The sequence below is a fragment of the Symphalangus syndactylus genome, chromosome 19 (genome assembly GCF_028878055.3).
Source record: "Symphalangus syndactylus isolate Jambi chromosome 19, NHGRI_mSymSyn1-v2.1_pri, whole genome shotgun sequence".
Classification (NCBI taxonomy): Eukaryota; Metazoa; Chordata; class Mammalia; order Primates; family Hylobatidae; genus Symphalangus; species Symphalangus syndactylus.
The window spans coordinates 81,834,124-81,850,264 of NC_072434.2; the positions used below are offsets into that span (position 1 = coordinate 81,834,124).

General features: G+C 35.5%; 1 protein-coding gene across 1 annotated transcript in view; it reads left to right on the forward strand.

Annotated features, from left to right (window-relative positions):
• The window catches only part of RYR2 (ryanodine receptor 2), a 784,036-nt gene that overhangs the window by 357,277 nt on the left and 410,618 nt on the right, over positions 1-16,141 (forward strand). The window contains exons 11-12 of the mRNA XM_055233438.2: positions 7,418-7,492; positions 13,417-13,573. Coding sequence (XP_055089413.1) covers positions 7,418-7,492; positions 13,417-13,573 — 232 coding nt within the window. The remainder of the gene's footprint in view (positions 1-7,417; positions 7,493-13,416; positions 13,574-16,141) is intronic.

Consider the following 16,141-nt stretch of genomic DNA (forward strand, 5'->3'; position numbering starts at 1 on the left):
GATTTAGTATATAACATGATGACTGTAGTTAATAACCATGTATTCTATACATGGACATTGCTAAGGGAGTAGATTTTCAGTGTTCTTGCCACAGAAAAATGGTAAGTATGAGCGGTGATACATATGTTAATTAGCTTGATTTAGGTATTCCACAATGTATACATATTTCAAAACATCACGTTATACGTTATAAATATATAAAATTTTTGTTTGTTAATTAAAAAAACAAAGTGGGCCGGGCGCGGTGGCTCAAGCCTGTAATCCCAGCACTTTGGGAGGCCGAAGGGGGCGGATCACGAGGTCAGGAGTTCGAGACCATCCTGGCCAACATGGTGAAACCCTGTCTCTACTAAAAATACAAAAAAAATTAGCCGGTCGTGGTGGCGGGCGCCTGTACTCCCAGCTACTCGGGAGGCTGAAGCAGGAGAATGGAGTGAACCCAGGAGGCAGGGCTTGCAGTGAGCTGAGATTGCACCACTGCACTCCTGCCTAGGGGACAGAGCCAGACCCCATCTCAAAAAAAAAAAAAAAAAAACAAAGTGTACTGCCAGAGATGCCCAAGAAAGGCATTTTGACTAGTATGTGAATTTTAAGACTGCAAATATATTCAGAATCATTTTGATATAGAGAACTACTAAAAGCAAACTGAGGCCACACATCATGGCTCATGCTTATAATCCCAGCACTTTGGGAGGTTGAGCTGGGCAGATCACTTGAGTCCAGGAGTTCGAGACCAGCCTGGGCAACTTGGTGAAACCCTGTCTTTACATAAAACGGTACAAAACTCAGGCAGATGCAATGGCATGTGCTTGTGGTCCCAGCTACTCTGGAGGCTGAGATGGGAGGATCACTTCAGCCCGGGAGGCAAAGTTTGCAGTGAACCGACATTGCACCGTTGTGCTCCAGCCTGGGCAACAGATTGAGATTCTGTCTCAAAAAAAAAGAAAAAAAGTATGCAAATATGTCTGAAAAGGAATGCTGATTTGTAAATGCATCAGTTTGCTATCCTGGAGGGAAGGTCCTTAGTTTTCGTTAGATCTCAGTGACCATGTGACTCCATAAAGGTCAAAAACCACTGCTGAAGAACATGCTGGGCATAATGGGACAGGCAGACAGGGGAGGTGAGTGGAGTAAGGACATGCCATTTTGTGAAAATGCTCATGTAGACCTATGGAGAGAATCACATAGTGAGGAACTGAAACCCCGGTGGCAGCCATGTGATTGAACTATCTTGAAAACAGGGCCTCCAGCTCGAGTTCAAACCTCCAGTGACTACAGCCCTAGCTAACAACTTGACTGCAACCTCACAAGAGACTCCAAGGCAGACACCAAGCAAGAAGCACCTAGTTAAGATGCACTGTATTCCTGACCCATAGAAACAGTATAAAATAATGTGTTTATTATTTTTTTAAAAAAAGAATGCTGACATCCTGCCATTGAATTGCAGGAGGAGGCTAGCACTGAAGTGACTGATTTATGATGAAGCTATTAATAGGTAGGCTTCATTTCCTAGTTACATTGTCCTGAGCGATTTTATAATTTAGGGACTGTGAATATCAACCAGTATATAATATGATTGATTTAGCAACAATCCATTCAATTCAGGCAAAATATTATTGAATCTTAACTCCCTATATGGAAGGATTGAATATAAATTATGACCATAATCATGGTCATGATCATCACCATCACCATCTGCATCCTCAGAGCTGACATTTGTTGTGCAAGGACTTTTCCAAGTGGTCTACGTGGGTTATATTACTCATTCATTCTTCACAGTAACCCAGTGAAAATTATTCCCATTTTACATATGAAGAAAATGAGGCAGAGAGGAGGTCAACAGCTTGCACAAGTTCACACAAAGAAGTGACATCTTAAGAAAGTTAATAACAATCAAATGTGATAATGAGTCATCAACTTTTAGCTGCCCTGCAGAATAAGCGAGAGAGCAACTGTGATGTCACTGGTTGACAGAGCCCTGTGGCAGCACTCACAATGAAAGGAGTGGTTTCCTTGCAGGTTGGAGGTGTCGCTTACAATGTGCAATCTTTCATTAATAATGTATTTTATGATTCGGTACTAAAGTCCACTAATTAGAATTGTGTGCCCTATAGAATTTTATTGTAAATATATGCCCAACTGTCAAGCTATGAAGAACTCGTAAGGATTAGTGCTTTTATTAATATGCTAATGCTAGTCTTTTCTGGGCCTCAGATTCTGAAGGTAAGCTAGCTGTCAAAGTGCCTGTTTTTTACTGAGAAGCAAGTGATTTGACAACTGAGATAAGACTCAAATTGTGTTTTATAGCCAAAAATACAAAAATAACTAATTTTATATCAGTGGACAATATTATAATAGTTATGAGCAGCAGAATGGATGGTTTAATGGGAAGAATTTGTACTTAGAATAACCTTAAAGGGCCTCTTCAGGCAGTTTTATGCGATCAGCCTGAAATATGAGTTCCTAAATGAAATGTATTATATTGTGGGATAATGTGTTATGTAGGCATAACTTACAGCCTTAAGTCTGGAATTTTTCAAAGTACTGTTGAACAAGCTCATACTGCTGGTTATTATATGTGCATATTTTTAACATTCCTATTCAGTGAAATTATGGTGACTTTGACTTTGTCTGGTTTATGAGATTAAAGTTTTTAAACAAAATTCTGTTCAAAATAATAAGTGTCCAGTTCTTTTAGCACATAGTCTTTTTCTCAGTAGCTGTAACACTGTTTTAGTACATTGCAAAAATAGTCTTCAGTTAACAAAGAGCTGTGTGAGCTCTTTTGTATTTTCATACCCATCGATCTTCCTGAATTCTGGCATCCTTCCTGCCATTTGCATTAAAATCCCTTGTGGTGATTACCTCAAAAGGTGCTGTTGCTATCAGTCTGTGTAATTTCTTAGAGAATCTTTCTCCCTTTTCAGTCATCCAGCTGGAAAGGGCATTTGCTCTGAGTATAATTGTTTATTTGTATGAGTTCAAAGTTGGTAATACCATTTGGTAAACTTGTTGGTCTTTAGAACAATGTCCTTCTAGACTCTGATTTGATACTTGAAATGCATTGCAGGGAAAAGGGACAATCCCTTAATGGAGCAGGTGTATTCCTCTAGGTGGGCTGATTTCTAAATAAGTTTGAATGTCCTTAAAGTCCTTTATGAAGGACTGAAATTCCTATTTATTTAAGATCTTGATATTGTGGTGCCAATTTTCAGTCTGAAACAGCCCATGAAGACTTGATTAGACAACCGTTGACGTTCTGCACATGACATGTAATTTATGTGGGGAACTATATAATAGCAAAGATTCCCCGCCTGGCAGTAAGAAGTCATCAGATTCTCTATACCTGCCAATAAAACTTTTAAAAAAATAATATAAAGAGGAACAATTCAGGGCACAAGAACCTTCAAGATAAAGCTAAAAATATTTCAGGTAGGAAGGAGGATTCAACTTTCCTTTTGACTTTATATTTGTCATTTAAAATCTTAATAAAAATGCCATTAGATTTTTATAAAAGATCATTGTTAAGTTGAAAAGGTAAAGTTATCAAAGTAAACTATTTGAATAATTCTTCATTTTATTATATAAATCCATATAATTTTACAAAGATATATTATTCATGCTATTTGTATCTTAGAGACCTTTTAAAAATGTTTTGAGCTTAATTTCTCTATACCTTATGTAATTGTTCCTCTAATGTAATTAATACTAATAGTTTGATGTTCGTTGTTTGACAACTTTCTCCATGCTCATACAGATATATGTTCACAATATACACATATGATAGATTTTTAGTGATAACTTGCACAGAAAATGTACATAATTTACACTCTTGCATCTTATTTAACAGTATCTTATTGAGCTTCTTCCTCTATTTTCTGTTGGTTTATTTTGTTCTCTATTTTATGTCTTCAGGCAATTCTTTATTTGCGTGGTTTATTTAATAATTAAAGGATTGCAGATTAAAAGTGTTCAAAGTTTACCTGTGAATCATAGATTTAAGAAGTGCTTTTCCCTTCATTATATTCTAGATAGAGTATAATTTTGTTTCCCTCTTTGACCCATGAATTATTTAGAAGTTTCTTCATTTTCCAAGTTGTCAATTTCTTGTCTTTTCAGTATTTATTTCTAATTTTTTTGTTTATGATCAGAAAATATGATGAATAAAAGTCTTTTTTTTTTTTTTTTTGAGACGGAGTCTTGCTCTGTCACCCAGGCTGGAGTGCAGTGGCGCAATCTCGGCTCACTGCAAGCTCCGCCTCCCGGGTTCACGCCATTCTCCTGCCTCAGCCTCTCCTAGTAGCTGGGACTACAGGTGCCCACCGCCACGCCCGGCTAATTTTTTTGTATTTTTTAGTAGAGACGGGGTTTCACCGTGGTCTCGATCTCCTGACCTCGTGATCCGCCTGCCTCGGCCTCCCAAAGTGCTGGGATTACAGGCGTGAGCCACCGCGCCCGGCGATGAGTAAAAGTCTTTAAAAAAATCTGATAACATTTTCTTTGTGGTCAAGTAAAAGACCCTTATTAAAGGTCAAATGTATTTAAAATGCTGTGTCTATGTGTGAGTGTATGTATTTATACATGTATATATACACACACTGAGGTGCACAATGTCTTTATTTTATCATTCAGTCTTATTTAATCAGTCTGTGTTGTCTGTGCATTGGACTTTTTAAAGCTTTCCAGGTGATTCTAATATACAACCAAGGTTAAGTACCATTGCCAAAATAAAATAATGGGTCTAGTCAAGTGGTTCTCAAAATATGGACCATCAATATCACCTGGGAATTTGTTGGAAATGCAGATTCTTGGGCCTTACCCTAAGAAGTGGTCACTCAGAAACTCTGGGGATGGGGCCAGCAATCTCTTTTTAAAAAATTATTTTAATTAGCACATAATTGTACATATTATGGGGTACAATATGATATATGGCACAAAATTATTTTTAATTGGCACATAATTTTACGTATTTATGGGGTACAATATGATATTTCAATACATACATACAGTATAGAATGATCAAATCAGCCGTTGGCATGTATATCAACTCAAACATTTATAATTTTTCTATGTTGGGAACATTCAAAATCCTCTCTTCTAGCTATTTGAAAATATATGATAAGTTGTTAACCACAATCATGCTATAGTGCTATCAAATACTAGAACTTATCTCTCCAATCTACTTGTAGTTTTTAAATGACATTCTGTCATTCATAGCAACATGGTTGAGCCTAGAGGACGTATGTTGAGTGAGATAAGCAATCTGGGTCTTAACAAGCCCTCAAAGGAAGAGGATTTTACCTCACTGAAGACTTGAGAGCCGTTTACCTATGTCAGTGGCTCTACACTGAGGGTGATTTTGTCCCCAAAGGGACATCTGACAATGTTGGAGACCTCTTTTGGTTGTCACAGCTGGTGGGAGGCTACTGGCGGCATTTAGTTGGTAGAGGGCAGGGTTGTAAACATCCTGCAATGCACAGGACAGCCCAGCAGAGAATCACCCAGCCCCAAACGTCAACAGTGCTGCTGTGGAGTAACTTACTTAGACTGTGCTTTCCAAGGCTTGGCTTCCCATTGCAACCAGCGAGAGAGTTTTTTAAAGTCCTGACTCCAGATCTGTCTAATGTCATTGGTGAGAGTGCACATAAGGATTTCTAAAAACTATCCATGTGAGTACTTTATGCAGCGAAAGTTGAAAATCACTGCTGTGGACACTGGTTATTGATGGCAAAACTCGCAATAACTTTTGCACCAACCTACTACCTGAAACTCTTAGGTCCTAATGGATGGATTAGGGTGATCCCAAACCAACTGATCAAATTTTATCTAAAGAAATAGACAATTATGTACCCCTGTTGTGTTATAATGGGAAGTACAAACACCAATTTGTGAAATGTTCTTGCCAAAAATTCAAACTTGGACAAGCTTCTACATTTCTAGATCTCACTACCAATTTAGAGGTATGTGTTAAAAAAAAAAAACACCATAGGAAGGCTGTTGGCCAAATCTAGAATGTGGAAAGTCCTCCAGGACATATGGTACAGACTGATTATCATCAAATAAATGGCAAGAAGGGAAGATGAGAGGAATGGGGACTGTTCTAGAATAAAAGAAACTTAAGACCCCTAACTGATAAGTGTATCTTTTTTGGAACTTGATTTGAAAAAGCAACAGGGGAAAATTAAAAACATCTTTGAGGCAATTTGGGAAGTTCAAACACAGACTAGATATTTCATAATATGAAATAATTATTTTTAGAGTTACATGTGGAGGGGTAAGTAGAGGTTATAGGTAAAACGCGATTGTCCCTATGTTGATCATTGTTGATGTCATGTGCTAGGTGTATGGGGATTTATTTTAATATTTATGTATGTTTGAAACGTTACACAATAAAGATAGAATGAGAAGGATTATCTAAACAGGTAGGAGGAAAGGCAGGTGAGAATGGTGTTAGAAAATCTTTCAATACAATAGGGGCTTCCACAGTGTTAAAAAGAAAGTAAGTCTGTTGGATTTGGTAACACGAAGGTCACTTGATGACTTTAGCAAAGTCTGTTTCAGTGGGTCTGGAAGCAAGATTGGAACCCACTGGAAACTGACAGGAGTAGACATGGTATTACTGCTGTGTGTGAGGCAGGATAGACTTTCATGTGTTTACATAAGACAAACCCTGTAGAGAGGAAGATAGTTAACACTCAGGAAAGAAAGAGGGCATGTGCATTAGCTTTGGTTTCCAAAACAATCTCAAGGCGTTGGTGCAGTTATTAATTTGGATAATTATAGCAATTACTTAGCATTATGTATGGCATATTAACACATTATTATGAGGGTTTTGGAATTTGGGTGCATGTGATATGCATCCAAAGAAGTTCCTATTTTGTGACTTTTTGGATATTCATATTTTGATATAAATTGCAGATTGCTATGTTAAAATATTAAGAATTGTGTTCTTACATTTCTTTAAAATGCTTTAGATAATCTAAAACAGAATTTGGAAGTGCAAATATTTAAATACATATGTTGAAATAATGATATATTAAACTATACCTAAACTTATCACAGAGTACTTTCATGGACCTAAGTTAGATGAGTAAGGTGAAATCTACTCACTGGGAGGGAGGGATGGGAAGAAAGAGAGAGAGAGAGAGAGAAAATGAATGAGATTAGAGGGAGAAAATGGCAAGACAGAATATGTTTAAATCATTGTTTATGCAGGGAAAACTTAGGTTGATCACTGTTACTGTTATTTTGGTTATTTTTATTTCCAGCTATACTGTCTCCTGCCGAAAAAGTATAACTTTAACTGTTTACTCACAGTGCATTTGCTTTTCTCTCCTAATTTGCTTCAAAAAATTAGAGTCCAAAGAATGAAACATGTTTAACTCACATTTGGGCTTCTGTTTGTTTGTTGAAACAGAACTGTTCATTATGAAGGTGGCGCTGTGTCTGTTCATGCACGTTCCCTTTGGAGACTAGAGACGCTAAGAGTTGCGTAAGTAGAATTTCTAAACACAGCCTAATGCACCAAGTGTACCAAATAGCTCAGTGTTGTGCTTCTGTGTCAGCCTGTGATGCTGAAAACTACAGCAAGCAAGCGAACAAAGGAAACACCGAGAAAGTGGTGGAGAGTTTCTCTTTTGTCTGTTTCCTTCCATCTACCTTTATCATTCCTTAGCCTCAGTTCACCAGCTGGCAAACCTGAGAAATAAGCAATAATTTTGTACAGTCTGCTTTTGTCTTTAGCCTCATTTGTTTTTTTAACATCATCTCATCCCAGACCATGCATCTCTTGGCAGAAATGGCTACTAGGACAGAGTGATGTAAGATTTGGAGACAAGACAAGTTCTTTGCAAGCCTGTCGCACATCTCAGATCTGACAGACTGTGGATTTAACCTTCTAAAAGTACATTTAAAACAGGAAACTTGAACATGAGCGTAGGACAGAGTCATTATTGGAAGTCACTGTATTTACTTAAAAATCGCTTGATAGCTAAGTACAAATCTGCATTGCAATAAAAGTCAGTGTGTATTCATTATAGTAATGAGGGTTTTTATATATTAATATTTATGAAACATAAATGTATAAAGTATTTTTTTCTGATGACTTAACTGTCTGAATATTTCCTTTTAGTTCCTGTAAATGAATACAATATGATGATAAAGGCGTCATTTTGAACTATTTTAAGTAGAATTAAAATGTCAGATTTTTTTTAAATAGTTGGTAGCTTTAGTTCTTTGCCTAAAAGCAGTAAATTTTCAATGTATTTGTTTCCTAGTATATTGGGCTTTAAAGACTTTATTGATTTAGGATAATTGATTTGTATTGGGCTTTAAAGACATTATTGATTTAGGATAACAGACTCTATGGGTGGGAATGAGGGCTATCTTACTCTAGTACAACTATCTTTGTTTGTTTGTTTATTTATTTATTTATTTTGAGATGGAGTCTTGCTCTGTCGCCCAGGCTGGAGTGCAGTGGCGTGATCTCGGTTCACTGCAAGCTCCGCCTTCCGGGTTCACACCATTCTCCTGCCTCAGCCTCCCGAGTAGCTGGGACTACAGGCACCCACCACTACGCCCGGCTAATTTTTTGTATTTTTAGTAGAGACGGGGTTTCACCGTGTTAGCCAGGATGGTGTCAATCTCCTGACCTCGTGATCCACCAGCCTCAGCCTCACAAAGTGCTGGGATTACAGGCGTGAGCCACCACGCCTGGCCTAGTATAACTATCTTTATAGACATTTTATTTTGAGACTGTTGCCTGTCTAATGGTGATGGGAATAGTTAGAGGCCTTCAGTCATTTCTGCTCCTGTGTCCCATGCAATAATTTTGAAAAACTTTGTACATTCCTGAACATTGTGAGGTTGACATAGAAATGCTTTCATTATCAGTTTAGATGCATAGAATATAACTTCCAGTGTATTTTAAATAGTGATACTTTAAAATAAAATGCTTACATCACCCTTTTCAAAGTATCCAATTGACTGTAAGTAATGCTGTGGTTTAATACCTTTGTTTATTGAAAATGGTCTTCTTTAACAATAAAAATATATATTATTCAGTTTTTCCTCTTCACTACATCCTACTCCTGTGCAACAAAAATATTTATATAAATTAATTTCTTATATTTCTTATGTTAGTCTGTAATTTTAAAAAGTTCTTCTATATTGTCATTAATAACTAATTGAAAATATTAAATTTCTTTGATATAAATGCAAATTGATCAAATCTACCTAAATATTAAAACTTTTGGTAACTACGAAACTTAAAAGAAAATTTTTATTGGAAATGCATATCATAATGAGATGGAAAAAGAAGAGACAGATTTCTAAGGCAAACAAAGGAAAACTCATAGCTTTTATATATTTTGTAATTATTCAGATAATTTAAGGAAAGGGATTTTAAGTATTACTCATATTTTTTACTTTGTGTATTATAAAAATGAAAGATTAAAGAAGTGTTTATACAAATTAATTGTATAAATAATTACTAATTATATATGTAATTAACTTGTCACTATAAGTGCAGTTTCGAGAGGTTGTATTGCCCTTATAACACAGATTGAATATGTGTTTTCAAAATTTAGAGATATACCTATACTTCATGATTGGGTGCTTAAAGAAATATTTATCTTTTTTGTAGAGAGAGACCCCAAATATATCTTATTTTTGGTTAAAAAATAGCACAAAAGCTTCTGACAACCTGATAGGACTTTGTTTTTATTGTTACCGATATGATTGATGAGCTATGACTACATAAATCTAGATTATTCTGCAAACTTCTGCATTAAGTAGTCTTGATCCTGTCTCTCTACTGTTGCTTATGTTTGTATTTTGAACTAGAAGTTTGGAGTTTATTTTCACTTTGATTACAGATGATCAGTATATAGAAAGGGGATGATCTTATGGTCAGCCACTGGGGAAAGGGAATGCTAATTGCTTCTCATAGTCCAGATGTCACTGAGGGGAATACCTTAGAGAAGGCAGAGCAGGTAGTTTTTCAGCAGTTTAGCAGCTTAAAGCGAGATGTTTTGCTCTTTTCTCTGACCCTTGATTAAATTTCACCTTCCTGTCTAGCAGTAGGAAAGTAGGAGATTCATATGTACGGAATATCATTATTTTAAGAAGTTTTTCAGATTATATTGACTCTTTAAACTACTTTGGCTTTATTGTAGATATGTAAATTAAGCCAATTCAGTTTAGGAGCTTTTATTTTTTTAAATTAAATCCCTTTCATTCTAGGAAGTTTACGTGTCTTATATGCAATGGCCACATAATTACTAATTTTGCATTATATTTAGCAATTTATAGTGAAGATCCTGCTTTTGTTTATGATAGAACTATATTGCCTAATGCCAATGTTTATATTCAATATTTGGGATACTCGGTCTTCTCTTTTCTCCAGTGAGGTCCTAAACTATATATTTGTTGTAGTTGATGTGGCCCATTCATTATATATTTTATACTGCATACTCTTACACATGAAACTATTGTCAAAAGTTTTTCAGTATCATGGCCTTTTTAATAAATAGTTTTAATGTAGGGAGTTAAATTGAAGGGAAAATGCTCTCCTATATTTTACTCCAAGGCAAAATTATAGGGATATTGTGAGATGTATGTTAGTTCCTGTAATAGGAATAATCATTGAAATAAAAACTATGAATTACATAGAGTTGAAGTTCTATTTTTTAATGTTACAAATAAACAAAATCAAAGGGTGACATATCATAAAGAAGTGCTCACTATTCCCCAATTCCCTTTGAGGTAATTTTGAGTAAATATCCATAATACATAGGGCACAGTTTTTAATGTTACCATAGGAAATTGCTTTATAAAACTCCATTACTATGGCCAATTTCAGTTTTTACTACATATGATTTTCTTGCCTCTTGATACTTTTGGCCTTGCCCTCTCATTTGGGAGGAGGTGGGGTTCTGGGCATGTGAGACCAGGCTAGTTTGAGTGGCTGGAAATGAAAGCAAATGTGCTTAGACTTTGCAGTGGTTTTGCCAAAAACTGGCCACATTGATTCCATTTCTACCAGAATCTTCAAAGAGACTTCAAAGGAGCATTGGTACCTATGAGTTCTATTGAATAGAACTGAGCCCAGAACATCTTCCAGATACGCTAGTAAATAGTATATATCTGGTCAAAATTTTGAGCTGTTTTGAAAATGAAGGTGTGTTCTATGATGATTAAGATGAATTGTTATTCGGAAGTGATTCATTGTTTCCAAATATTTCATTGTTTTTCCAAATAATGGAAACAAATATTAAACATAATTGTGACTGGGCACAGGGTGGCTCACGCCTGTAATCCCATCACTTTGGGAGGCTGAGGCAGGCAGATCACAAGGTCAGGAGATCGAGACCATCCTGGCTAACATGATGAAACCCCATCTCTACTGAAAATACGAAAGTTAGTTGGGCATGGTGGCAGGTGCCTATAGTCCCGGCTACTCGGGAGGCTGGGGCTAGAGAATCACTTGAACCCGAGAGGCGGAGTTTACAGTGAGCCAAGATCGCACCACTGTACTCCAGCCTGGGTGACAGAGCGAGACTCCGTCTCAAAATAAAAATAATAGTAATAATAATAATAATGATAATTGTGGTTTTCATAGTATTTGCAAATAGTACACTTAATTTTATAAGAGGAGGATTTTTAAAAGCTCATTTCCAAAATAGAAATACTTTAATGTGCTATTATTGGTAATAAACTTTAATTTCATTTTAAGACAATACTGTGTTATCTGGTTTTATTAGTACATGGTTATTAACTTACCTGGGGGGCTTCACAAATTAATTGTCTTTATAAACAAATTCATGTGAAAATGAACTTGTTATAACATTCTACTGCTAATTTTCTATGCTAATATCTCAAGCCAAAAATCCAGGTTAGGAAAACAACATTAAATTGATTTATAATTTACTCAAACATTGCTAGCTTTTAAACAAGTATTCTCAATTTGTAGAACACAAACGTTTTTAATTAGTCTATATAAAATCAAGTTTATTAGTAATAAGATTATATTGAAACTCTCCATATATTTACTTTTTCTTTGACTCATTGTATTTTGACAAAATCATCCACTGTAAACTGTCTTTTAAAAAATTATCCTTATGTTTCATTTTCTGCTTGTTGTTGACATATGAAGCTTTACAACATGCATTATTTTTAGAGTATATACTTTTTCTTCATAAAATATCTGGCTGTATAACTTTTGTGCTTTTTGGCCTTGAACTGGAATTATCTAATATCAAATTTGTCATTTCCTTTTGAGGTTTATTTGCTTGTTGAATCTTTTCTACTCATTCGTTTTTAGTTTTCTTGCATGCTTTGATCTTAAGCTTGTGTCTTATCAATGATATATATGGCCTGTCCTTACTTTGCATGGTACGGTGTTAAGGGAAAGTCATGCACAATAGAACTGTGCCATCACTCTGCACCTTAGCATGGTTAAAGCTCCTAAATGCACAACCTTCAGTTAACAAGGTAATGTGCAAAGCAAGAACAGCTTGTATTTTGATTTTTCTATTTTATCCTACCTGAAAGTCATTTTATTTATTTTTAATAGACAAGTGATAATTGTACATACTTATGGGGTACATAGTAATGTTTTGATACAGGTAATGTATAGTGATCAGATCAGAGTAATTGGTGTATCCATCATCTCAAACATTTATCATTTCTGTGCATTAAGAACATTCAGTATCCTTCAAAGCAAATTTTTAATGATCATAACTTATCTTTTTACTGAAACATTCTATATTTTCTGTTTATTAGATTTTTTCTGACTTTTTTAGAATTTTCATTTTCTTGGTTTATCTTTTTTATTCATCGGGTTCTAATAATATAATTGTTCCACAATATTAAAATGTAAAGCATAAGAATACATTTCTTTTGTCACGTAAATATAGTCTAACTATATACTTCAGTTTATATATATGAGTTCCAATTAATCATACTTAGACGTTGACCACAATACTAGTGTTTTTCAAGTCTGTGCAAATACAACAGTTTTTAAGTAGTAAATGCTAAAATATTATTTGAAATTATACTTCTTGCATTATCTGCATTAGAGCTTGACTGATCTGTATTAGAGGTTGACTTGGAGCACAAGTTCTTAGTTATCTTTGCATAGAATAGGGTACTGTGTGGATGGTATGGCATTTAGAGTCAGAACACCTTGAGTTACATTTAACTTCTTACTATAAGCTTTGTGACTTTGTATATTACTTATCATTCTGAATAGCCATTTTGTTATTTGTGAAATGAAATTAATATCACTAATATCCTAAGTTTTTTGAGAGCATTAAGACAATATATATGACTGTTCATTGTCTGACATATGTTTTAATGGCTACTCCTCCTGTGATTGTGGGTGCTATTGGATCAAGTCCTAACTGTTTTCATTAGGTGGAGTGGAAGCCACATAAGATGGGGACAGCCATTCCGACTACGCCATGTCACAACAGGAAAATACTTGAGTCTCATGGAAGACAAAAACCTTCTGCTCATGGACAAAGAGAAAGCTGATGTAAAATCAACAGCATTTACCTTCCGGTCTTCCAAGGTAAGACAGAAAATATTTTGGGTTTCCTATAAATGTTACCCTGTCATATTTCCTTTGATGTTAGAAATGAGAAAATAAATGATGTAAGTATGTCTTACGTGTATTTCTAAATTCCCAGTTTCTCTTCCATCCATTCCTCTCCAGTAAAACTGATTTTCTAAACCATTAAAACCTGCCTATAGAAACAATCTAAATGTACAATAAAGGGTAATGATTACATAAAGGGTAATGATTGCATAAATCATACTGTATACATACATATTGGGATAGTACGAAGCTGTCAAAAATGTAAAACATAAAAATACCTATTATACATCATCAAATGAAAGGTGTTTCATGTCGTTTATAGTTCTTAAAACACATTCATCCAGCTCCTTCCTGTTTTCTTAAGCATTGACAGTATATAGTGACCACAGATATTGTGATGTTTTTGGGTTACAGTATGAGGATAAAGCACAGTGGAATCTGTGTCTCAAAGATACATTTATACATCCATTCTTATATGCAGACCTTTATCCTTAACCCTATTGAATCATTTTTATGATAATTGCTATATTCATCCATTTTCACACTGCTATAAAGAAATACCTGAGACTGGGTGATTTATAATGAAGAGCAGTTTAATTGACTTATACTTCTGCATAGCTGGGAAGGCCTCAGGAAACTTACAATCATGACAGAAGGGGAAGCAGGCAGGTCTTACACGGAGGCAGGCAAGAGAGAGAGCAGGAGAATGAGTGTGAAGGAGAAAGCGTCAAACACTTAAAAAAACCATCAGATCTCATGAGAACTCACTCACTGTCAGGGGAACAGCATGGGGGTAACTCCCCCCATGATGCAGTCACCTCTTTCCCTCGACACGTGGGGATTACAAATTGAGATGAGATTTGGGTGGGGGCACAGAGCCAAACCATATCAATTGCATATTTCTGTTCATAATTTAATGAAGATTGTGAAACTTGGGAAAGACGATTGGAACAATATTAAACTGCTAACTAGCTTTCATCTTAGGAAGGCAAAACTTCGTTCCTTTAAATAGATAAAGATTTGACTTTGTATTTCTGCGATTACTGCATCTTCACAGTGTTATTCAGGGCTCATTAAAAAGAAAAAAACGTATTATTTTGTTTTTTCACTACTAGGAAATTCTTAGGATTCAATCACCCTTCCCCGTATTTTGTATGCTGGCTCAGTTCAAGTTGTATTTTTGATAGCAGTGTTATTAGATGAAGAAAAGATGTTAAGTACCATGTATAATATATTCAAAACAAGGTCATGATTTGTCTTAGTAGAACCATAATACATGCACTACAATGCTTTTTCAATATTGGATTAGGTGTAAATTTTTACTTTGCCCCTCTCTAGAGATCTATATGTTAGGTAAAATCTTCTGAATATTTTACAAGCATTAACAAATGATTATTTCCCATTTAGGTAAAACGTTTACCCTAAAAGACCAATTTTCTGTATACTTAATAAATTCCATTTTATTAATCTTATAATGGTGTCCTGACACAGCATAGGATTGGCAGCATAAACATAAATATTTATTGAATTTTGAAGGTGTCCCACAGAACTTCTATTTGCAGTTGTCACTAGGGGCCACTGACCACTTTTTTTCTACATTGGGTCTATGGCTTGGATTGCTCCAGTGAGTACAGAAAATAGAGAACATTAATTTTCTTAATTATGAAAATAAACTATTTCACTATACTCTTAATAATGTATTTCATATAAATAATGTCTAACATACAAGAAAACATATTCATTATTTAGAGTGATAATTGTAACAAAATTAAAAGTAGTTATTTACAACTACTTAAAAGTTTTTTAGTGTTTTAATCATATTTCATTTCTTCTGATTTTGAAAGGAGTACATGTTTGTCTTAGAAAGTTCAGAAAATACAAAAAAAAGTAGGAGTAAGAACTACCTAATTATGCAGAATATCAACATTTTGATGAATTTCCTTCCTAATCGTTCTTCTTTTGACACAACCTTGCAATGTGGGGATTAGGGCTCACCAATACCCCTCCCCCATGCAATTGAAATCTACATTTTGACTCTCCAAAAACTTAACTACTATAAAGAAGGCTGGGTGTGGTGGCTCACGCCTATAATCCTAGCACTTTGGGAGGCTGAGGCAGGTGAATCTGACCAACATGGTGAAACCTCGTCTCTACTAAAAATACAAAACCTAGTTGGGCACGGTGACATATGTCTGCAGTCCCAGCTACTCGGGAGGCTGAGACAGGAGAATTGCTTGAACTCGGGAGGCAGAGGATGCAGTTAGCTGAGATCGTGCCACTGCAGTCCAGCCTGAGTGATAGAGCAAGACTCCGTCTCAAAAAAAAAGAAAAAAAAAAAGCTATGAGGAAGATAAAATATATTTTCTATGCCTTAGGTGGAAGTGGACCATCAACAAAATTGATCCTTGTTTTCATGTTGAGTAGGCTGAGGAGGAAGAGGAGGAAGAAGAGGGGCTGGTCTTGTTGTCTCGGGGGTGGCAGAGATGAAGGAAAATGCATGTATAAATGGACCTGCACAGTCCAAGTTCATGTCGTTCAAGA